General features: G+C 40.1%; 1 protein-coding gene across 1 annotated transcript in view; it reads left to right on the forward strand.

Annotated features, from left to right (window-relative positions):
- The window catches only part of brip1 (BRCA1 interacting helicase 1), a 95,105-nt gene that overhangs the window by 30,153 nt on the left and 41,353 nt on the right, over nucleotides 1-23,599 (forward strand). Inside the window, exons 15-20 of the mRNA XM_059331994.1 lie at nucleotides 8,148-8,316; nucleotides 8,571-8,692; nucleotides 19,348-19,460; nucleotides 19,547-19,629; nucleotides 19,764-20,069; nucleotides 22,528-23,241. Of these exons, the coding sequence (XP_059187977.1) occupies nucleotides 8,148-8,316; nucleotides 8,571-8,692; nucleotides 19,348-19,460; nucleotides 19,547-19,629; nucleotides 19,764-20,069; nucleotides 22,528-23,241 (1,507 nt within the window). The remainder of the gene's footprint in view (nucleotides 1-8,147; nucleotides 8,317-8,570; nucleotides 8,693-19,347; nucleotides 19,461-19,546; nucleotides 19,630-19,763; nucleotides 20,070-22,527; nucleotides 23,242-23,599) is intronic.

Raw genomic sequence — 23,599 nt, forward strand, 5'->3', positions numbered from 1 at the left:
GCAGACATCCCTGTTCAGTGTGTCTAGGTGATGGCTATCAGCCCCACAGACACAACTGGCCCAGTGATAGACAGAAGCCCCTCTTACACAGCCAGTCTTTCCTCTGTCTCACTATATGTATAAAACTTACAAAGACAGAATAGGAGGCATAGCTGTTCCACCTCAGAGCTGGCAGCAGAGGTATTATAACAATCTGCATAAAAGGGGCGGCCAGCATGGAGGACTACACACAGTCTAGTTGACCCACAGGCAGTTCAAAAAATGACACCACAGCGGTAAGAGCAAGTTATTAATAACTAACATTAGATGAAATACTCCACCTTCCACATCATCACTTCCCCTCTCTCTTCCATGCACACACACACACCTAGGAGAGTGATGGGACTTTCAGTTCTCGTCTCTCGAGAGTGTCAGTATATGCATGAAGTTGTCGGTCTGCAGGCTCATTGATTAACAAATATTTCTGTGGGTTCAGGCTGGAGATGGGAATAATTAATAGATCAATGGTCGTTAAGAATTTGGTTGATCATGTGGAATTTTTTATCGATCTGTGAATTATTTAATTTTATCTCTGACTGCATATCAGTATCACTGAACTGAAACACGCCGAGCGTTCAGTTCTGCAGCTATACGTCAATAAGCCAATGAGCTGAGAATTAAGTTGGATAAAGCTACAGTTTGCAAACTGAAAGCTGCAATAACAATTATAAAACACACAGAAATACAGGAGTTTTAATTTGAGCAAAACTAGCTTACTGTATCAAGGTTTAATTTGATCCAAAACTTATTTAACTCAAAACACATTTAAATATGCAAGATTACTGTGAAACTAACATCATGCATCTACTGGGCATAAAACGTTGAACTCATTGATGTTTTATTTACAGTATCAACTCACTTGAGTTAGTTTGAAGATCGACAGGATCAAGTCTCTTTTCGTCCTTTCAAAATAAAAGTGTCTGTTATCAAAACAGGCTTTTGCATGGTACTGTATACATCTTTTATTTTGAACATGTAAGAATGGCGATAAGTCGAATAATTGATAGTTATTGTTATAGATAATCGAGTTAGCAGGTTACTTCCAAACGCCCATCATGTGCCGGTTGTTTGGTTCAGTGTAAAAAAGCAAAGCCAGCGCAATGCTGCACCTTCAGTACAGAGATACTGCAGAATCTCTGTGTAAATGAGCCAGAAGACAGCAGTAAGGCCCCAGCCTGGGCAGGGTCAAGGAGTTACACCTCAAGGCTCGCTTTCTCACTCTCTTTCTTTGCATACACACAATCAACCCTCAAAATCAAAAGGATACCCAGCACTGTTTAGTATCCTCTTATAGAAGGTAAAATTAGTAATAAAATCATCATGTTTTTTGGGATTGGCATTGATAAATGAGCAGTGTTTGTATTTCTGTAACTAAGATTGTCATTTTCCAGCAGGGGGTTTTGTACACTGTAGACAAATTGGTTCAAAACTCAAGAGCATGATGCATATTGGCACACAGCTCAACAAATGCATTTTTTAAGCTACAAAGACACAAAAGTATGCCTGTAATCATGGTCACACACACACTCTTGCACACGCTTTGCCAGAGAGCCTACACCAGTGCTGTGGTTTTATAGCACTTTAGCCTCAACAGCCCCCCAGTTAATACCCATTAAAACCACAGCGGACCCTGCAGTCTGGTCCCAGCCGCAAGAGGAAGGGACCAATGCTCCACCGGAGAAGGGGACTGATGGTTTATTAAAAAAAAAATTGGGGTTTTGCAGAGGTGAAACGATGGCAGGGAATACAAGAGGCTTTTAAAGGAGATTGAGATCAGGGCCATTAGGTGATGTCGCCTCGCTGTCTGTGTGAAGACGCGCCCAGCGCTGGCGCCTGGGCTCCGCCGAGCGTACGTGTCAAATCAAAGTCAAAACCAACTGCAGGCTGAACACCCGTCAGCACACACTGTCCTCACAGCTCCGAGGTATCAGAAGCACCAATCACACAGCTTCAGAAGTATCTCAAAGTGAGCCCAATGTGCCATAGCCCTCCTGATTTTTTTTCTTTTTTTTTTTAACTGATGTGATGTTTTATATGAGTTTTTACAGTGGAAACTTTAGGATTACTGCCGTGTGACTAAGCTGGAGCTTTTTTGGGAGGCTTAGAGTTTCAGACTTGAAAGGTCAGATGTAGCCTCAGTCATCTCCTTCTTCCTCCTTCACAGTAGCAATTTGTTGCTGTCAATGCATTTGAAATATCATATAAACATAACATAGTGCTACCAGAAAGGACAGCAAAACACGCCTCTGTGTAGTTTTTTTTTGTTCATTCGTCTTAGGTGCTGTAGGGGCATACATGCTTAGATGGTGTCTTTGATTTGCTTGCTGACAACAGACAGTTTTAACTGTACCTACGTGGAATTGAATACTATGACTAAAAATTGCATTGTTAAAGGATGAGGTCGGAGGTATTCTACATTTTTAACACGATTAGACCCCCCCCAAAAGATAATGAACGTATTCTTCTAAAAAAAATTGTGTATGCAAAGCCTGAAACATCCGACTCCTCTGTGACATCGAGCTCCACTGTAGTCTAAAAACTATTTTAAAAACACACCTGTGAGTTACACATCACCATGTTTAGTTGATTTTGACTCAATCCTTCATACACTGGCAGAAATGCTTATTAACTTTTTACTCTGCCTGAGTAATGTTTATTCAAAACTACAATGAGCCGTGTTATAGGACATTTTCAAACCATTTACAACCAAACCACCTATAAAAAACAAATAAACAAACTATATATTTTTGACCCTTTTTGGATATAGTCATCTTCAGTAGAGACCAATGGGCTTGTGGCTGAGGTATAAATATATATCCCTTGTGCAGTCTTAATATTCTTTGTACTGAAAAAATGACCCGCCATTACTCACTTAACTCTTAAAATAAATGATTGCATTATTATATTAAAATCTAAGAAACAACCTGTCTTTCATCAAAAACTTCTTTACAGTTCAGAACACTGAAGGGAAACAATGACTTGAACCACTTTGGCATTGTAGTTACAGATTAGTGACAAAATACATTTCCCGACCTTCAAGGTGTATAAATGACAACAAGAAATAGGATACAATAAATTAGCGAAAATCTTCAAATTCTGACATAAATAAAAATCATTTTGTTTTTGTTTTTGTTTGTTTTTTGGCTAACATTGTGGCTGGGTCATTTTTGACCCTGATATTAACATTTTTACTGTAAAGGCATTTGTTTGACATTCTATCACATTTTGCCAAGTTTTCTTATCTCTTGCAGAAGATACTGCAGAGGGAATGTGGGATGCTGAATAGCTGATGTAGATAGATGGATAGATAGACAAGGACAATTTCCAATTTAATAATTATGAGTATGAAAATGTCTCAAAATATACATTTTATTCTCATTCAGTCTAATAGGAAATATTAAAAAAAGATGAAAAGGAAGCACTATCGGTGACTCTTCTTTAGGCGGCAGCAGTGTTTATGCAGCGTTCTGTTGTCACCACTGGTGTGACTGGGATGTGCAGAGCAGACAGCAGGGGGAGAGTGGCAGGCCAGAGGGTGGCAGGTGGCTTCTTGCCACCAGTCTTGGCGTGATGGTTACTGTGATATTTTGGGGCTGAATAATTTACGCCGCAACAACACGTCTCCCCTCGCCACTGCGAAATGTGGCTCCTGGCTGCATGTTTCATTAATGCCGTCGCCTCCAAACCCCTTCCATAATTCAGTAGGCACTAGAAGAGCTGCGATGTGTTGCCACACAGCTCACTGACACCAGGGACACAGGGAAGGAGATAGAGAGAGGCCAGATGCAGTAGAGGTGAAAGATGGGGAGATAGTAAGGGGGAAGAGAGAGGAAGTGTAAAAATGCGAGAAAGACTACAGTTCACTGCTTCTATCTAGTTGTTTCACCACAGTGTCCCAATCGGCAGGAAGATCTGGCCCACTTTACCGTGTCACTGGCAGCGGCTGAGCATAGCACCTACCATGCCTGGAAAAGGCAGTAAATTATTCACACTTTGTTGTGCTCTCTTATGTGCTAAATACTGCTCATTCCCATTTATGTTACCTGGGCATCGTAACAGTGCTCCTCTTAACAACTGTGGGAAACCAATGAACACACTTTTAATTGACAACTTTACTGTCTTTTAAAGACCAGTAGACCAATTGCTTATGTTTAAGAGATGCACCGAAATCCTATAAAACTAATAGGGCTTTGGTGTAATGTCCATTAATCTTGGCAAGTAAAGGTAATTCTGTTTTGGTAAGAAAAAACCCTACAAAACAGAATGACCTCAAACCCTGTTTATGCATGCAGATATTTTCTGATTATACTTTCTCTTGCAGATCAACTATTTTAATTTCGACAATGCAGTGAAATGTCATCTATAGTGCTTAACCTAGCTGGCATATGCAAATTTTAGATCTTCTTTCTCTTTAAGTTATACAAAGAGCTGTGTAGTTGACCCTGGAGACTGACATTTTATAGCACAGCTCAGTCTGCCAACTAAACACAAGGTCTCTGTCAGATGTTGTCCCTAAATTATTCATAAAGGTACTCATGTCTGTAATTTTTGTCTGTAATTTCTGTGTTGGGCGTCTAACACTCACATGGCTGAAAGCCTTTGCTGAAGGTGCTGAAGATCCATTTGACTGCACAATAAAACGCTCTGCTCCACACCTACATCCATGCAGTTTCATTTATCGGGCCAGTCTTGGGATGTGCGCGGCCTATATCAGTGCTGCCTGGGGCAATAAAAGTAACACCTTGGTTGAACATATTTGTATATGAATAAATGAATGAATGAACGGGTCAGTCAAAGTTTGAAACAGCATATATAGCTAAATTTCCTGTTGATTTGATATCCGTTTCAATTTAGCAAAACGGTTTGACTTAAAACATTGGCTAATAATCATTTCAAGCCAAGATACCAAGAACGCTTTAAAAAATTAGCAGTAATTTATGATCCAGTGAAAGCAAATGACACATGGATGAGAGTGATCAAAGTCATAAACACATCCTAATTTCACTTTATTTAACAGAATGTCATATCTGATGTACCACTTTTATTGAACTTTGTCTTAAATGGACTGCAATGGCTAAAGATAAGTGACGTGCCAGTGTTTTGAGCAATGAATGAGCTCAACGGCTTGCTGATCTACCGGGCTAGTCTAAACTCATTAGGGCCTGAGGAAATTACCTAGGAACGCTCTCCTGTTGGTCCACTACCTGCAAAGTTACATGAAATCTGCTGTCTTTACTATCTGTCCATCCGTCCATCCATCCCACACTTATCTGAGTGTCCCTCTCCTCAACCACATGTTCCAGCTCTTTCTGCGGTACCACGGGGCGTTCACCGATTGGAACCGAGATATAAATTATAATCCCTTTAGCATGTTCTGGGTCTTCCCCAGGACCTCTTACCAGTTGGAACGCCTCTAAAGGGAGGTGTCAAGAAGGCATCCTGATTGGATGCCTAAACCACCTCAACTGGCTCCTTTCGACCCAAAGGAGTCTGAGTTCCTCACCCTATCTCCAAGGCTTAGCCCAGCCACCCTACAGAGGAAACTCATTTCAGCTGCTTGTTTCCGCAATCTCATTCTTTCAATCACTACCCAAAGCTTAAGACCATAGGTGAGGGTTAGAATGGATTGGTAAATTGAAAATCCTGCCAATGATGAAATGATTAAGTTAAAGCATGGCACTTGTAGTACTGCCAAATAAAGTTTTGCATATATGATTGTTGGCTCCAAGACACAATCATTGACTTTGTCTTTACTAGGGTTGGGAAACTCGTACTGTGGTCCAAATTAGAACTGATTCCAAGACGCAATGAATATTCTTTTTAAGTTTCAACCCATATTTATATATTAAGTAAACAAGCCTGTCTGTGTCTGTCTTTACATGGCATGTCTCGAAGAGTCTTAGTAACATAGTTGCGTTACTTGTGAAGCAATGTCTGGGAAATTATTTGAATTACATTATTTCTCACTTTTTCGAGCAATGGCGCCATCAGGCAGCTGGCTGATTGCATTAACTGTCCTGATGTATGCTTGACCCTTGGTCTTTTCGACTGGTTTCAGTGTTGGACAGACTATGATTGATCATATTATTTAACCTGTCATTTGTCCCAGTTGTGTACCGTATTGGTGGTGGAAGGCAGTGGATTTTTAGGGGGAAATAGCATAGAAGTGCTGTTCATAATCTGAAAGCTGGGAACCTGAAGATTAATTTGAGATGCAGCCCAGCACTGTGTTGCTCTTATCATGGATCTGTAATAAAATTATACACACATTACATCAATACACTAAGACCTTTGGAACGCCATAGAAAAATCAATGCTGTGATTTTTTTTCAAATGACATTTTAGAGAATTGGATGGTGAGCCTGTCTGTTTTAGAAACTGCTCAGAAAACCCTCTATTGTCAACATACCTAGGAAGTCACACATCCATGCTGTCGTAAAGTTTCACGAGGCTTTGATTATCCCAGAGGTCTCAACAGGTAATTCTATACAGTTAGGTCAAGTTTAAAAAAAAAATGCTCTTACTGCAATGAAATGGCTATTATGGGGACTAAGATCATCACACAAGAATAAGTTAAGGCTCATTGAATCCACAAGAGTCTCAGTCATACACAATTTATGCAAAATTGAGTCTGCTAACAACCTCGGAAAGAGGAAAAAAAAAAATCCAACCAAATTAAAATGTATGAAATTATATTAGGCCTTCGGGGTCCAAAAGCTAAACTGTGTCATAGTTTTTAAAAATATTCCTGTAAAATAAGCTTGTGACCTGTTTTGACCCTGTCCCTCAGAAAACTGGACTCAAGAAGAGTTACATGGACCGCTAAGATCCAAATGATACCTGACACTAGTCTTTACTGACCCTGTTGCATAATTTTCATCAGTGAGAGCATTTTCCTCTGCACTCTTCGCCTCGTGGAATCAGCTCCTTTCCAAGTGCAGCCTGGCAGATAATGGCTGTTTTGTTTAGTAGTAGATCTGTCTAAAGTACATAACATAAATTATTCATATCCTTCTCAAGATTGCACTGGAAAGCTATTGGAGGACAAAAGCTTTGCCGAGTTGAAGACGCACGTAAGGGGGCGGGAGGGTAGGGGGCGTCCTCGTCGATGTAACACTGCATATTTAGTGAATGTGTGATGTTTTATTGATGCAAACGTCCTGACCTCACTTGCTTTAGGAGGAACCGACTTGATGAAATCTTCCCCATGCTTCATTTCACCACTATAAGGCAATCACACTGGCACGCAAGATATAATCACCACTGTCGTACTGTCTAATTTCCCTGACTGTCTTTGTTGTTTTCTTCTATACTGCATATAACCTGCAGAGTTACTTTAGCTTGAAAAACACTTGAGTTCTAGCTGGTACGTAGAATAGGTGTCCTGTTGGGGATAAGCTGTCTGTGAATAGTCTCCACTTTCCCCTCATCTGGTGTCCTTATCTGCATCTAGCTCAGGCTTTACAGCTTGACACTATTAGCCTGTTGAGAAGTTTTCTGCTGACAACAAGAAGAACTTCTACTTGACCCTTCTAACACATTTCCAAGCCAGTGAAGCTGCTCTTTGATTGTGAAGCCATGCTTATTCAAGGATATAATCTGCACAGCACAGACATGAGTGGGGCCATGGAAGGATGAGGGCTTTTTAGATCAATGTGCCTCTCCTGAGAGTTGCTGACTTTTTGCACTAACAATAGCACTGGAACAGTGATTTTATTACAAAGAGGCTCTAAACACATCAGCCTTCTGCCAAGTACAAGTAAAGAAAAGCAACCCAGGCTGTGTGTGCACACAAGGGCAAACATGGGCTGCCTAACGTTTCAGCTCTTTGTTTCATGACTGTTTTTGATATTCTAATGAATCCTTTTCTATAAATTAAAGGCAGTTTATCCTGAGAGCATACATCTTTTTGAACAAATAATTTTCAAAAACATTTTATTGTCTGATTTTCTTTCCAGCCTTGGACCCCCTCACACTTTGAAAACCTCTGCACTTAACCATGAGGCAGTTCTATCCTCACTTTCACAATTGTGTAATCAATTTCTACTCTTTTTACCAATACTTAGTTAGCCTCGATATTTACACGATGCCTACTATATTTTGTTCAGATGCTGGACAAGCTGCGAGACCGTTGGGTTAACACTGGTCTCTGGGAGAAGCTGGAACGACATAAAACTGTGATCACAGAGCCTCGCGGTGGTGGCAAAGGAGACTTTGACGAACTGCTTCAGACGTATTACGATGCCATCAAGTACTGTGAAGGAACAGGCGAGAATGGTAAACCTCACCAGCTGATGGTTGTGCTATATTACTCTGCAACTTGATGTCTTTAAATTAAAGAGGAAATACATTAATTTGGTCTACTCTAGTGCTTGTATAGTGAGTCTAGCGTTTAATTGATTTCTAACAAGAATGGCAAGTGCTGCTGCTGCATCTGTAATTAAGTAGTCATTTGTACAGCTGCAGCAGTACCAACCATATCTTCATCTTCACAGTGTTGCTGTTTACTGTATGTGATGTCTTGGTTACAGATGGTGCGCTGCTGATCGCAGTCTGTCGGGGTAAAGTGAGTGAAGGACTAGACTTCACTGATGACAACGCCAGGGCAGTGGTCACCATTGGAATTCCCTTCCCAAACATCAAAGACCTCCAAGTAAGTAGAATCACACAAGTCTGCAGATATTCTGCACAGGGGATAAGCAGGTTAGACGAAGCAATTTATTTTGACCTTTTCCAGGGTTTCTGCCAGTTTATAACCACGCCCAGCGAAAACCCTGGGATCGGGGAAGAAGAAAACAAATTTTGGGGCAAGAGTTGAAAACAACAAAACCTGCTAGCATCACAAAGACCAGCAATGAAAATCAAACTGTTCTGTGTCCCACACTAACACACAGTTAAACATAAACACAATTATATATATATTTGCACACAGCACAGAGCCAGATCCTAAAGCACTCCAGCCTCTGACCTCCTGACAGCTGCAACAGGGAATTGGACCCAGGTTATTGAGGTAGCATAAAGCTTGCTAGTATAAATGTTAACGTCAGTGGTTAGCTAAGGATTATAAGGGCAATTTTACCTTTAACTTTAGCAAACAAGTCAACAGCCTATGCTTGGAGTTTCAGTAAGTGAGCTTATGATAACGTAAGCAAGAAGGAACCAAAAACGCTGCAACAGCTCAACAATGTCAAACCCTAACTTCGTCCCCTGTGGGACGTAAGGCTGCAGTGGGACCTCTGCAGTGTGCCTCTGCCCATGACAGGTGCATCTTATCCAGCTCTTCCAACTTTTAAACTAAACAGCTAGCACTCATAAATACACACCAAATCTACATCATATTCCATATGTGTATAAATTAGACAAAATGTTAATTGTTACACCTACACATTCAAATTATTATTAATCAATTAATTAGCTTTACACTCAGCTGTATAATTAACATAAAATAAAAATAAAAGCATGCAAACTATTAAATAAACAACAGAATGATTGTTTTGGGCTTTACATAAATTAATCATAATAAACCTTATTAGACAGGTGCCAGCACCAGGCCCTCTGCTGTCTCCCAGTCCTCTGCCCCATCACAGGGTGTCTGCAGGATCTTACATGTATTAAAAATTGATCAATCAGTTTAGCTAAAACATGTTTAAAGGTCAAACAGGGATGCAAACATGTCACGTTATGGTGAAAATTGCTGTTTTGAATCATTGTGCAGATCAGGTGCATTTCTAAAATGAGGAGGGAGGGCTTCAAAATTTCAGTTTTGTCACCTTTTTCACCCCTATTTATAGCTCTTCAATCAGTATATCTGCCTAGAGAAGTTTTATGTTCGAGTTTGCCTGAACTCTGATCTTTGCATTTCTTTTTAGTTAGGCACATAGGTTTGATGTCACCTGGAAAGGATATCCGTTAGCTAGCTCAGTTAGCCACTGACTGCTGCTTGATAGCACACAAAACTTCCTTTACACCCGCTTGTTCAACTACACATTTTCTGAGAGGTAAATGCAAGTTTTTGCACAAGTGGTTTCAGGATAAGTTGTTAAAGCAATGGTTGAGGCCCGTCAGAAGGCAATTAGTGTGGCCTCGGTGTGGATCTTCATTGTCCAGTCCCACATTAGACTGTTTAGTTGTGCTATTTTGCAATCAATACATAGTAAATGTAAGTTGTAAGTAGGGGTGTTGCCCATGAAGCCGGTTTGAACTCAACGAGATGATATAAGTCTGAAGATATATGGAAAAGAGCCAAAAAATTGTCATAAAAGGTATTAAATTTAACTTCAGGATTTCTGCCTATAACCTGGATCTACAACTCCATTTGACTGCATATGAGCAAATGCACTGAAAACCTATTTAACTGAGGAGTATCACTGTTGCGCATCCCTGTGAGTGCAACAAGCTTTATGAACCTGCCTCCATCGGCACATTTTTCTATCCTAATGATGTGCCCTTTAAATAGCAGGAAAATACTGCCTTCAGTGCTGAAGAAATACTCTCCAGTCCTACTCCTCTGGCATTTTTCTACAAAATCTGAGCCAAAAAAAAGAGTATTTTCTGGTGTAAGAATATGTAAGATATATACTGTATACAACCTTTACTGTCGTTAATGGGTGATAGGCATGGCTCTTCTCTCGCTCACCAAATGTTAAACACTCCATTAACTCCAGTAGACCAGTGTGGTGCAGACCAATTATCTGTGGTATCTTAACCATGGGAAAAATACCAGATGCTCTAAGTGCACACCTTTTTCTCCACAGTTTTATTATGTTGCTTGTACAAATGCATCATCATATATAACCGAGGTAGAAAGGGATTCACAGTATATGTCTGTTTGTAGATCTGTAAACTGGTACCATGATAACATTACTGTCCAAACTGTCTCTAATATGTCCACTTGCACAACTCCACATACTGAATACCATGAACACAAAAATATATCTCAGAGACACACACACACACACACACACACACACACACCAAATAAGAGCATCTCCTTTTGGTGATCCGTAAGAAAAAATCCCAGAGCGATGTTGCTGTGTGTGCCCCGTCCTTAGCAGATAAAGTTGACCTTTAAGTTTGACTTTCTCCCCCCCTCCCACCTCTCCTCCCCTTTACTCCTCCACATTCCCCTGTCTGAGCACGACGAAGCTTTCACTAACCTGTTCTGTCAGTGTTGGAAGACGTGTGGCTGATTGAAGCTTCCCAGACCCTTTCACCACTGTCAGCTCTCAGGACATCAGATTTATTTTATTTTTTCTGTATCTTTTGTGTTGCAATTGGTGTTTAGGTGCAAGTAAATTATCTCAATCATGTGGTCTGACCTTGTGATGTCTAAATATATGTCTGTTATTGTTTAGTTTATAAACTAAAATCAACAATGTACAATTCCATATCATTTTAACAGGAGCCTATTTATTGCCATATTTATTGCCCTTTTTAGAGCTTTAAATTTTCTCTTCTCTGAATGCTTCTGTGTGCCACAGGCGGAGTCAGGAAATCAGAAAGTACAACCTTGAATCCAAAGAAGTAGGGACACTGTGTAAAATGTAAATAAAATATTTTTATATAATATAATATAATATAATATATATAATTCTGAACTTCAGATATATTGTCTTTGTACAGTTTTCAATTGAATATGTCAAAATCAAATCAAAATCAAAAATTACTTTATTTATCCCCGAGGGAAAATTCAGTTAGTCTGGTAGAATCTCTGGAAGAATGAGACAGCCTGATGGCTGTAGGAGCGAAGGATCTTTTGTAGATAATGCATTCTGTTTTATTTACATTTTGGACAATGTCCCAACTCTTTGAAATCAGGGTTGTACATGTAAACTATTATTTATTAGTGTTTCTTCTGTATTTTTTTGTTTAATCAGGTAAAAAAAAAGGGTAACAACCAGTCCTGTGTGTAAGAAGACGGAGACTGTCAGGTGTTGACTCTAGTGATGCAGCAGTCTATTACATTTACATTACAATATTTTATTAATCGGGTTGAAACAACAATGAAAAAAATATAAAAATGATGCAGTAAATAAAAATGCAGAAGATAAATAGCCCTTTTGGTGTCATCCTGCTGCATCAGGCTTGTACAATAATGTACTTGATCTATAATAAAACAGGAGGTAAGTGGGTGAAGCACAACACCAGGAGGAGGATTGAAAAAGCCAAAGCTTGTTAGGCCAGGTTGGAGCTGACCGAGCGTGAAGAGACTGTGCATTTCTAATGACATATTCTGTGTCCCACATCAACAGCTTTTGTTTATTTGCTACATGTGCTCCGCTCTTCAGAGAGCTCGAGATCTCCTGCCACATCTTGTTATAACTGTGGCTGCTGTAGGATCAGCTTGGCAAGACTTCTGGAAGTAACTGCTGACACTTTGACTTTGTACTGCCTTTTAAAGTCGCATCAAAACCTAAAAAAAAAATAATAATAATAATTTTTTTTTTAATGCTCTGTCCTTGACCACCAGTAAATACGACGGCGTATTAGGGCCAAAAAAATTAAAGAGGGGGCTAATATTTCGAGAAAGAAGTTGGTAATTTATGAGATTAAAGTGGCAAATCTACGAGAAAAAAGTAGCATATTTGTGAGAAAAAAAGTGTCGTAGATGTAAGCTGTGATATCCTTCATCTGTCCATTGCGTTGTAGTTCCTGATGCAGAAAGCTCTCACCTCATCCACATTAGTACGGTGTTTTCTTCTGAAAAGGCCCAATTCACAGCAGTGTCTCCTCAAAGTCTTGATACTTATGATAATATGGTGATTCTAGGCTAAAACTAGTAGTATTTCCTTATTGCTAAATCTGATTGCAAAGTATCATTTGATGAAGTCTCTCCCTGCAGACATAGTACACGGCATGCAGCAGCTTCTGTGGTGAAAAACAAAACATTAGCCTGTTTTTTCCGACCTTTTTTCCCCATAAATCTGCAACTTTTTTGCCATAGATCTGCCACCCTTTTCTCGAAATATTATCCCGGGTCCATATATATATTTTTTTTCATACTTGGCCCTGATAGGCTGTCATAATTAAAATACTTTACAATTTAGAAAAAAACTGAAGGAGGGGTATCTTGATCTCTAACCACTTGGCTTAACAACCCTCCATACAACCAGGGCAAAGATGAAAACTTTATTAAGTGATGATGTTTAAACAAAATATGTTACTAGCTGTCTGACTAGAAAAAAGAGTAAAATACATTTAAAAGAGAAAATTGGGCTAATGAGAGAGTGCAAGTATTATAGCACAAACAAACTGAAAAGCTTGAAAAGTATGTGGAACTGGCATCTCGCAACATGCATTTCTGCACTGTTGAGATTTCTTCATGTATCTATATTTGTCTTCTCTGTCTGCATCTTAAAGGATTTGCCTGATCCCGCCTTAAAATTTGAAATGAGTGTAGGTGTCTGGCTTTCAGTGGAGATGAAGACATGCCTCCTAAAGCACTGTTGTTTGTGCTTTTATTATTTTAAAGGTGTTTTTGTGTCTTGTAACATCCTACACTATCATCTCCATTTTGTTTAACATTTCCCCCCCGTCTCTTCTCTGCGTCTTAATCTACAGCTTTTGCTCATTCATCCTTTTTCCTCTGTTTAGTTGTCCTTTCTTGGCCCCCAGAGAAGCCCTTGGGGGCTGTAAAGGTCTTGGAGCTAACCCCATTACACCACTGAGAGGACGGGGACACTGACACTAATGACTGTCTGAGCCATGCAGCTAGCTCTTGTAGCCCTCATGTTAAAGGAGCAGCACTCGGTCAGAGAGATAATAGGCTCTTTCAGGGGTCGCACAAACACACACACACACACACACACACACACAGGCACTGGAACATGTAATGGTGTATCCACTATTGGACAGTCAATACTATGACATGTTGTGGTGTATTCCACTGGAAGAGGGATTCTGTGTGTGTGTGTGTGTGTGTCTGTGTGTCTGTGTGTCTGTGTGTCTGTGTGTCTGTGTGTCTGTGTGTCTGTGTGTGTTCGGCCCTATAGCCCATATTTCAATCTTCCCTCTCACAAACACAAAAAATACCTATTGTTTTGTGAATGTGAGAGGTATTTTTTGTGTATGTGAGAGGTATTTTGTGTATGTGAGAGGAAACATTGTGAATGTGAGAGGTAAAATTGTGAATGTGAGAGGTATTTTTTGTGTATGTGAGAGGTAAAATTGTGAATGTGAGAGGCATTTCTGTGAATTGTACCTTACGTACAATTGTATATGTGAGAGGTTTAAATTGTGTATATTACAGGTAAAATCGTGAATGTTGTGTATTTTTGTGAATGTGAGAGGTATTTTTTGTGAATTGAAAATGTAGCTGCACCTCTGCTATTCTTCTCTGCAGGTTAGTGTTGTTTCGCAAGTGTAAATTTCTTATGGCTCAAGTGGGGATGGTCATAATTTCAGGGAAAGCAGTGGGCCTGTGCTACATTATATATTTTCTTTTTTAAGTACTAGTAGCTCTAATGCTTCTTATTTTGACAGCGTTAATGTCTTTCCCTTAACACATTTTCACCTGCAGGAATGCTTCATATAAACACCTTATCATATTTACACTCTACGTCTCACACTGGTTCCCTTAATATACACGTGTACATGCATGACAAGTTTTTACATTGTCACTTCCATGCACTAGTGCTAACATGAGCACATTCTTTCAATAGCACACATGGACCCAGACATATTCATTCATTCATTCTAAGCCACACTCACACGGCAGCACCCCATTGCTAGGATAAGAGGTACGAGCCCAGACTCTCTCCATTTAAACTACTCCAGCACTTTAGATGCCTGCACGGCCTGCATTCCCAGACAGGCATAACTCTTAGAAGCTACAGCCTAAGCACATAGCATGGCATTTTACTGGCCTGTTGTGTTATTGTGACAAAGATCAAAGGTTGAACTTGAAAAGTCCTCTGCAGAGAAAGCCCTGCCAAAGGTGGTATTACATTTATGTCAAGTTTTTCCAACAGCATGTTTTACAGTGAACAGCCATGTCCTGCGTGAGTAAGTCAAACAATAAGTGCCTTTAACAAGCAATAAAAAGACACTTACGACTGATAAGGCATCTCTCTGAGTTTAACGAAGGGCTCAGTCAGACTCTTGCCGCTGCCCTTTATTAAGCACAACCACGAGAGCATTTTAATTCTAAGGCCAGCAAGCATGTAAAACGGATGGATAAAAGGGATTTTAGAGGAATGTTGAAGAGTTCATGGAAATCATCAAGAAGAGGGGATGAAGCATCCTCCAGGCACACTCAGGACTGTACATATGGCTTTATCATCATCCACTGGAGAAAGGCTATATAATACATTATCACCACTTGCACTGTCTTGTCAGCACCACAGGCCAGCTGGAGAAAAACATCTTTTTTGTTAAAGCATGTTCAACCCTGTGTATACCCTTTAACAAAATGTAGACATTTCAAGCTATATAGATACTTTACTATGTTTCATACAGATACCAAACAAAACAAATTGCAATAACTTAATCTGAAAGATATAGACCTGAATTATTACAACTCCCCTTTTTAAGTACAAAATAAGTCAAAGTTCTCAAAAGTTTAATGCCATTGAAACATAAGCAGCCATACACCAAAAACATAAATAAAAAATAAAAACAATCAAAATCGTATCAGCTTTCTGCTCTGCATATAGTTTTGTTGTAACAAGACAGGGTATCAGCGGAGTCTGAAAAAGTCTTAAAACATCTAAAATCCAATAATTTAAATGTAAGGCCTTAAAATGTCTAAAATTCTCTTAAAACCTCATAAAATGTCTTAAATATGATTTTGAAAGGTCTTAAAAGTGTATTAACGTTTACATTTTAGAGGACACTATAACATAACTACAAAACAGAACTAAGTACCTGAGCAGCCTTCTCACAATTTATCGAGCTGTGAATAAATTAATATACTTTGCAAGTAATTCCAGGCCTCTGATTTTCCTTCATGTCTTTTGTACTTTTTTGCCAGTATGGATTTGAAATGGGCCTTACATTGTATTCATTATGGTCTTAAAAAGTCTTTAAAGGTTATAATTTGACTTCTTGAAACCTGCAAAGACCCTGCAAGAAAACATTGAGGTTTGTGACCAGAGGTGCAGTCGAAACCACTAAAGTTTGAAATGGGTCCAAGTTCAAACAGTTTTGAGAGTCAAGACGAGGCCCAAAATGGAGATTGAGTCAGAATCGTAAATAAATCAAACCATCAACAATCTGAAGACGAAGACCAAAAAAATAAATTCAATGCTGATCACGTTACTGTCTTACAACAATGCTTTGTTCATGGTGAGATCAATATAGTCCAACTTGAAAAAAAGGAGAATTTGCTCATACTAATTAGAACTTTTATGTTAGCACAATCTTCTGTATCCCCGTCAGTTGATTAATATAAATTTTGAACCCCAACACATCATCACAGTTCAATCTACCCCCACCAACCCCCCAAAAAAACCTAATTGTCCATCATGATGTTTCAGTTTGGACATGGTAAACTGGGAAAGACCAAAGAGGAGACTTTTAGCTGAGGCCAAGGTCTGAATACCGATTAGATATAGACTTTCCAGAGTTAGAAAACCAAAAAGTCACAAGTATGAGACAGAACAGTCACAGAACTGAGACAAGTCCAAGCCAGAACACCAAGGAATTATTCAACCCCCCACCAGACTAAACAAATGGTTGAGTCAAAAACCCAATGAGACGAGACAAGACCAACCCAAGTTTGAGTCAAAACAACCACGAGATAGTAGAAACGGTTTCTCGAAGCTCAGAACACACTCAATTTCTACAACCCTGTTTCAAATAGATACTTATTCATTGGCAGCAAGAACTTAAGGTAAGCCACAACCCTCAGATATAGATACACTATAGATTTCAGTTTTGTTTTAACAGTTCACTTCTTAGTGAAACATAAAGCAACTAACAAAGAATGAGTATACGTCTGTGTGGGGCTTTGCTCTGAGCTAATCCATGAGCATGTTGGAAAGCATTGCGATAGTCTGATGCCCTTGTGAGCTTGTGCGCGCACACACACACACACACACACACACACACACACACACGTGCACAGTGTCTTTAAGATGAGCCACTCAGCTGTCAGCTCAGCCTTATGTGGCAGATGAGGCGCTCAGCAATCTCAGTGACAAGCACAAGATGTCCCGAACTGCCAGAGGCGTGCACACTGACACTAACGCGCACATACACACACCCTGCGTAAAATGTGGCTCAAACAGATGCGCTCAGCTGCAAATCATGCCTAGTGGTCAAATATATGTTTTTAGGGATGAACAGGTTGCTGTAGAGGACAAGGCCAAAGCAAGCGAGTGATCTCTTGACATTTTAACTAATCCCTTCTAGCTTGTGGTTTCTTGCACATTTGTTAGATTTGCTAGCAGCCAGAATTGGCTTTTTCACATATGCAACCTGTCATGTTAGATTGGACGATGACATGGTACAGACTAGGGATGTGATGGTTCCAATGCTGAAATGGACTGTGATTGGATTTAGATGACACTGCCGGCTCGAGGCTACTGGCCTTTCTGTTAAAGCTGTGGGTTTAGAAGTGGATTCTTTAACTGCTCTGGTGTCTCATACATTGACAAACATCTCACCATCAAGCCAGCAGCGTTAACTAGACTTCCTGTGACATGGCTATAGGAGTTGCTTCCCATTGACTGCATACACTATTATTGTACTTTAGTCGATAAAACCTGTGATTTTAAATCTCCTGGAAGGCTACACCAGCCTCATACAAAATATAAAAGTTTTCCAGGTGTTGCTCAGATGTCTGCCTCTTCTGTGAGGTGTTATTAGTCATCGTCCAAGTTTGGAGCGACATTTAGGTATTCCTGTGACTCTGCTTGTTTGTTTTTGTACACAAGCACAGACAGGCCACAGTGGCATTGCGTGATGCACGTGAGGGAACAGGCTGTACCTGCCACGGCCCCGTGTTTGGTGGCTCAAGGCAAACACACGGTACCTGTCAAAAGCAGTTAAAGCCCCGTTCAGCGGCCTGCCTTGCATGGCATCCCGTCAGACGCCAGCTGAACTTTTCACTTGTCAATTCTGAAAGGTTAGCGCTAAAATCAGCAGCGACAGATGCAAATGGATGGATGCTTTCCTGGCATTTTTGTGCAGGGATGCTTCATGTCACCTAGGCCACCTTGTCTGCCCCCGCCTACCTTCACTCTGTGTCGTAGCCTCTCTTTAGCCCCTCTCTTCCCCTTTCAGAATGCATCCGTCTGTGAGGGCGAGTAATACCCAAACCCCTTCAGGTCCTAAGTACTATTTGTTTGGTGTTTAGTTTGCCCTAGATCTATCACCAACCTGGTTGCCTTTTCATATCTAAGATTAATCAGATTCATTCTCTTATAAGACATACATGAAACCGCCTATGCTAGCTGCTACCAAAACTGCAGTGACTATTGTTTTCGAGAACAGGTCTTGCAACAAAGCTGCCCAATCAAGATCTAACCAAGGACTTTGTGATTATATGATACATGTCCCAACCACGAGGCAGCCAGGATGCCCTGTGATTACTTTTCATATCTCAAACCTCTTAATCCTTGTTTGTTTCTACAGATTTCTAATGACTCAATATTTATTTTCATTTGGACAACATAGTGTAGTAAGTTGCTAAAATAGGCTAAGTCCAAAGTTAAGTTCCTAAGTTAATCCAAAACCGGATCAATCAGTTGAACTTTTCTGTTGATTAGATGGTCTAATAATAATGTTATCTCATTCGTTTTTTCCTTACCAAAGTCTTTAACAAGAACTATCGGTCTTTCCCAGTGTGTTCTCTTCTTCAATGTGACTTCCAAATACTTTTTTAGAACACACACACAGTGAGCAGTCCAGGGTGCGTTCTAGAAAAAAAATAAACGTATAGTTTTTGTTTCAATCACCCCCACACCTATGTTAGCACTATTATTATTACACTACTGACTGTAGCTTTTATATTATCTTGAGCTGTTTTTGCTGCTGTGACAAGTGAATGTCCACATTGTAGGATCAGTAAAGTATAATCTAATCTATATTCTTGTATCAACTGTAATCTTTTAATGTTTGTTTTTTGTTGATGATGCTGACGTTGTAATGTGTACCTATTATTTATAGTGGCTTATAATTATTTGATGCACTAAAGGTACAAGAACCTCAGAGCCCGTCCTGATGAATGGAACATAACTGAAACAGCATGGTGTGCTGGAAAACACACGTGTGCTGCTGTGCATGTTAAATTTTGATGGACTTGCATCCAAATAGTGTCCCATAGGACAGTGAATCATCTTTTGATATACTGGCGTGTGATTTTAGGTGGAACTGAAGATGAAGTACAACGACCAACACTGCAAATCCAGAGGTCTTCTCCCAGGCCATCGCTGGTACGAGATTCAGGCTTACAGAGCTCTGAACCAGGCCCTGGGAAGGTAAATCTGTCCTCTAGTGTTATTAGAGATTTAATCTTGTGCTCTCTTTGTGTTTTATACTTAAACCCTCAAACTTTATTTCACAGGTGCATCCGCCACAGGAATGACTGGGGTGCCCTCATTTTAGTGGATGACCGTTACAGGAATAATCCCAATAAGTACATCACAGGTACTCCGTAATGTTCACACTGGCTGACATGATCACTGCACAGCCTCTCAGTTTGAACACTAGATGGCAATAGTTAACCACTGTAAGACTTTTGGTAGTGTTTGTCTCTGATCTGTGTATTTGTGTTACCTCAGGTTTGTCCAAATGGGTCCGCCAGCTCGTCCAGCACCATGACACCTTCAACAACGCAATGCAGTCTCTGGTATCGTTCTGTCAGGTGCAGCAGAAGGCCGAGGCGGCTCCTGCAGACAGTCAGACACTCAGCTCCACTGTCTCATCTCCAAACGGGGAGGGACACGGTCTGCCCAAGGCCGCAGAACCTCAGACGCCCCACTCATGTGTGAGTGAACAGTCTGAGCCCCAGAAGGACACAGGGAGCCCCTCTACAATCCATTTCTTTTCTCGTACACAGTTGCAAGCTGAACAAAATGAAAAAGCAGGTGAGCTGAAAAAAAAAGAGTTGAAATTAGGGTTTTGGTGCTACAAGGTCAACTAACTTATCCAAGACCCCAAACATATAGCAGTTTTATGATCATTTTCTGAAATAGGTCTCTACCTTTCTTTTAAGGCCTAGCTAATAATATCACTGATGAAGTAGTGATAAGAGGTTTAAATCTGCAGTATTAGAAATAATCGGGACAGTCTCCTTTTTCCCTGTGACTGTGTACTCTGGAAAAAAATACAGCATTGGTACCTGGATACCTGCACCAATACCAGAACTTAACTCTAAACTGCTTTGACCTCCCTGTCTGTGGCCTTCAGTATTTATTTAGCCCATTTGTTATACTAAGGATGTAAATCTTGATGACTTTGTCTCAAAAATATAGTTCAAGCAAGTTAATATCTAAAGAAATTTGAGGTGGAATTGAAATTAGATTAGATTATATTAAACTTTATTGTCATTCCACAATGAAATGCAGTTAAGCATCTAACCAGAATTGCAAAAAGCAGTAAAAAGTATGTGGGTATGTACAGGAATATAAATATAAATACGATAGGTTTAGCAGCAAATTGCAGGAGGTAGTGCAAATAGATCAGTATAACTAAAGTGCAGATGACAGTATAAGTGATGGAAACAACGAATACACTATGAACAAGAGGTATATATAGATATAAGATGAATATGAATGCTATAAGGGATAGATAAAGTGCTAAACAGATGAGTGCAGATGTTCAAATGTTTAGTGGTTGGAGGGTGTGTGTGTGTGTGTGTGTGTGGCAGTCCAGGTGTAGGGGGAATTACAGATTTAGTGGTTAACAAATAGATTCTCGGTAATCGTAGCTGCTCTTAAAAACACAAGCCTGCTGATAATAGGCGTGAGCATTTCAATAAACTTAAAATAACAAGATTTTTCTGATAATTACTACTTGAAACACTAAATCTAATATAAAAGGCTGGCATGCTTTCTGTTTGTTTTACTAATGAGAGTAAAAACTCAACCCTGCCGAAATGCATTTATTTAGTCTCTTTTACAAAATATTTAAAATATGTAAAGGTTTTCAACAACACAGTTTCATCTGTTCAGTGTTCTGAGATGAGAGAGGTTTACCTATTCAAGATCATTTAAGTGATGCAGAAATGGCAGCAATCATGTTCATGAACGTTCATTTATGCACAAATTTACTCTTTCCACATTTTGTGAATTTTGGGTCACAATGGTAATTTTTTTTTCAAGGTGGGCAAGAGAAAAAAAGTTTTTTTTAAACCGCTTTTGTGAGTATTTCTGCCTGCAGGACGGAGTATGTTGGATTAAGTGAAAATAAGATGGCAATGAGGGAACATTTGAGCTCCTTGAAGTGTTTTTAATCGTTTTTGGACAACAATGGAGCTCCATGGCACCGAGGAATAAAATACATCAGGCTTTGAATAAACTCACAGTACCTTTCTTTCCATGAGGTATGATGACCCTGAGAGAAATAATAATATTGCCAGACTTCTTCTTTATGCATGAATGTAGGAGTGGGTTTATTTAGGTGAGAGAACATGAGAGAATTTAGCCCAGAAATGCCTTATTGCCTGATTTGAAGTGTATGTTGGGTTTAAAGCCAGGGAACCAAAAGTAACACAACATCTGACATTAAACGGCCTCAATTTTATGTAGAAACAATGTTTTACTCTGCCATGACACTGTTTTAACTCAAAAGAATACGACTTTATGTGTTGATTTTAGTATTTGCTCTGATAGGGACACAATGCTTTGTTTCTCTACTGTGGCTAAACCTCTGATAAATAAATATGCATTTAAAAAAATGCAGCCAGTGGAACCATACTCTGTTCCTGTCTGAGACCTAATTTATCTCTTCTTTTTATGCATTATGACATTAATATATTACAGCGGTCAAAAGGTGCATACGTCCTTTTTGTGCTCAAGGACGCATATGAGTATGACATCACAGGAAAATATTTTTTGGGTGATGTGTTTGCAAATTGCCTCGGCTTGCACCCTTTGTCTTTGGGGTCACGATGAGGTTGAGCTGTTTTCCCAGTTAGATCCTGTGTGGTGCACCGGGGTGGTAGCAGAGCAGTAGCAGACCCCCGCCCCTCACTCGTAGTTGGGGGTTGATTTTTGGGGGGTGGGGGGCATGGGATCAGTTGAGTGGCTCGCCTCATTACTGTAAGGTCTTTTGCGTGCCTGAGTGGCGGTGGAGCGAGCTGATGAGCAGATGTTGGACTGTTGCTTTTAATTAAATCCCCTTGACCTTTGTTTGGATTATATTGAGCGTAAGCCTGCATTTATATCTTTATTTATCAAATAGCAGCCACGGTGCTCTGCATACCAGTCTAATTTCATCTTTTTTTAGTCTTAACATGTTTGCTGGAGTTTGTTCATAAGCCAGTATTAGGCTAATAAATATCCACTGTAAACTGATTTTAAATATTTTGTTTCCTTGATGCAGGACGGTTAAATTCAATGCACAGTGCACCAGCAGAGCATCAACAAAGAAGAAACAAGAAGCCTGTGTACTCTATTTTCAACACCAGTACCATCAGCTTCAAGAAGCCAATCTTTAAAGAAAAATCACCCAGTAATTTTAGCCACTACTTGGAAACCTCTAATCATTCGGAAAACAGGAAACAGCAGATCTCCTATCCACAAAATATGTCTGAGGCAACTTGTCTTCAACAGGGGGCTGGAAACAGTTCAAGTGAAACCAAAGTGGGAGCACACAATCAAGCCCCGGAGCCTTCCCCAGTAACAACCCCTCCCGGCTATGAAAGCGAACTGCCCTCAGCAGACAGTCCAGACCCAGATGGAGAGGAGGAGGACCAAACTGTCTTCTATACGCCAGAACTTTTCGAGGATGATGGGAGCGAAAGCAGCCCACAGAAAGAGGTGAAGAAGTCACCTTCCAGGGTGGGTTCAGAGGCAGAGAGTCCTGCCCTGCTATCAGCAGAACCTCATGGTTTGGAGCAGGCCCAAGGGCTAAGGCAAGCTTTTGATGGACAGAGTGCTATTTCAGTTGGTAAGGAGAGCACAGAGAAGTCTCATGAACAGGAGGAAATTATAGCACAAGAGCAAGTTCAGGGGGAGAACGAGCAGGGGGAGAACGAGACAGGCAGGCTACGCAGGTTGTCTCGGTCCAGGCAGAAAGCTTCCTCCATTCCAACAGGTAACTAACAACCTGGACACAAGACATGAACGCAGAATATATTCAAATAACATATTCAAGAGCTTAGCAGTAGATCAGTTCTATAGCAGAGCAATGCTTAATTTTCATTTTATACCACTGCTGCATATGTTTCACAGCTTCTGTAAAAGCATCATCTCTTCTTGTAAAGCATCTCCGTATGTCACAGCTGCCTCAGGCCAGCCCACACACACTCACCGCGCATGCAGTAGATGATGGGGCTTCATCCATCTCAGATCAGCTGGTAACGCAGTGTGACAGCGCATCTTATTAAGACCATAAAGCCGGTTTCAGTTAAAAGAAAAAAACCTCACATAACTAACCAACAGCGTTGAAGTTA

The sequence above is a fragment of the Centropristis striata genome, chromosome 4, assembly GCF_030273125.1.
Source record: "Centropristis striata isolate RG_2023a ecotype Rhode Island chromosome 4, C.striata_1.0, whole genome shotgun sequence".
Classification (NCBI taxonomy): Eukaryota; Metazoa; Chordata; class Actinopteri; order Perciformes; family Serranidae; genus Centropristis; species Centropristis striata.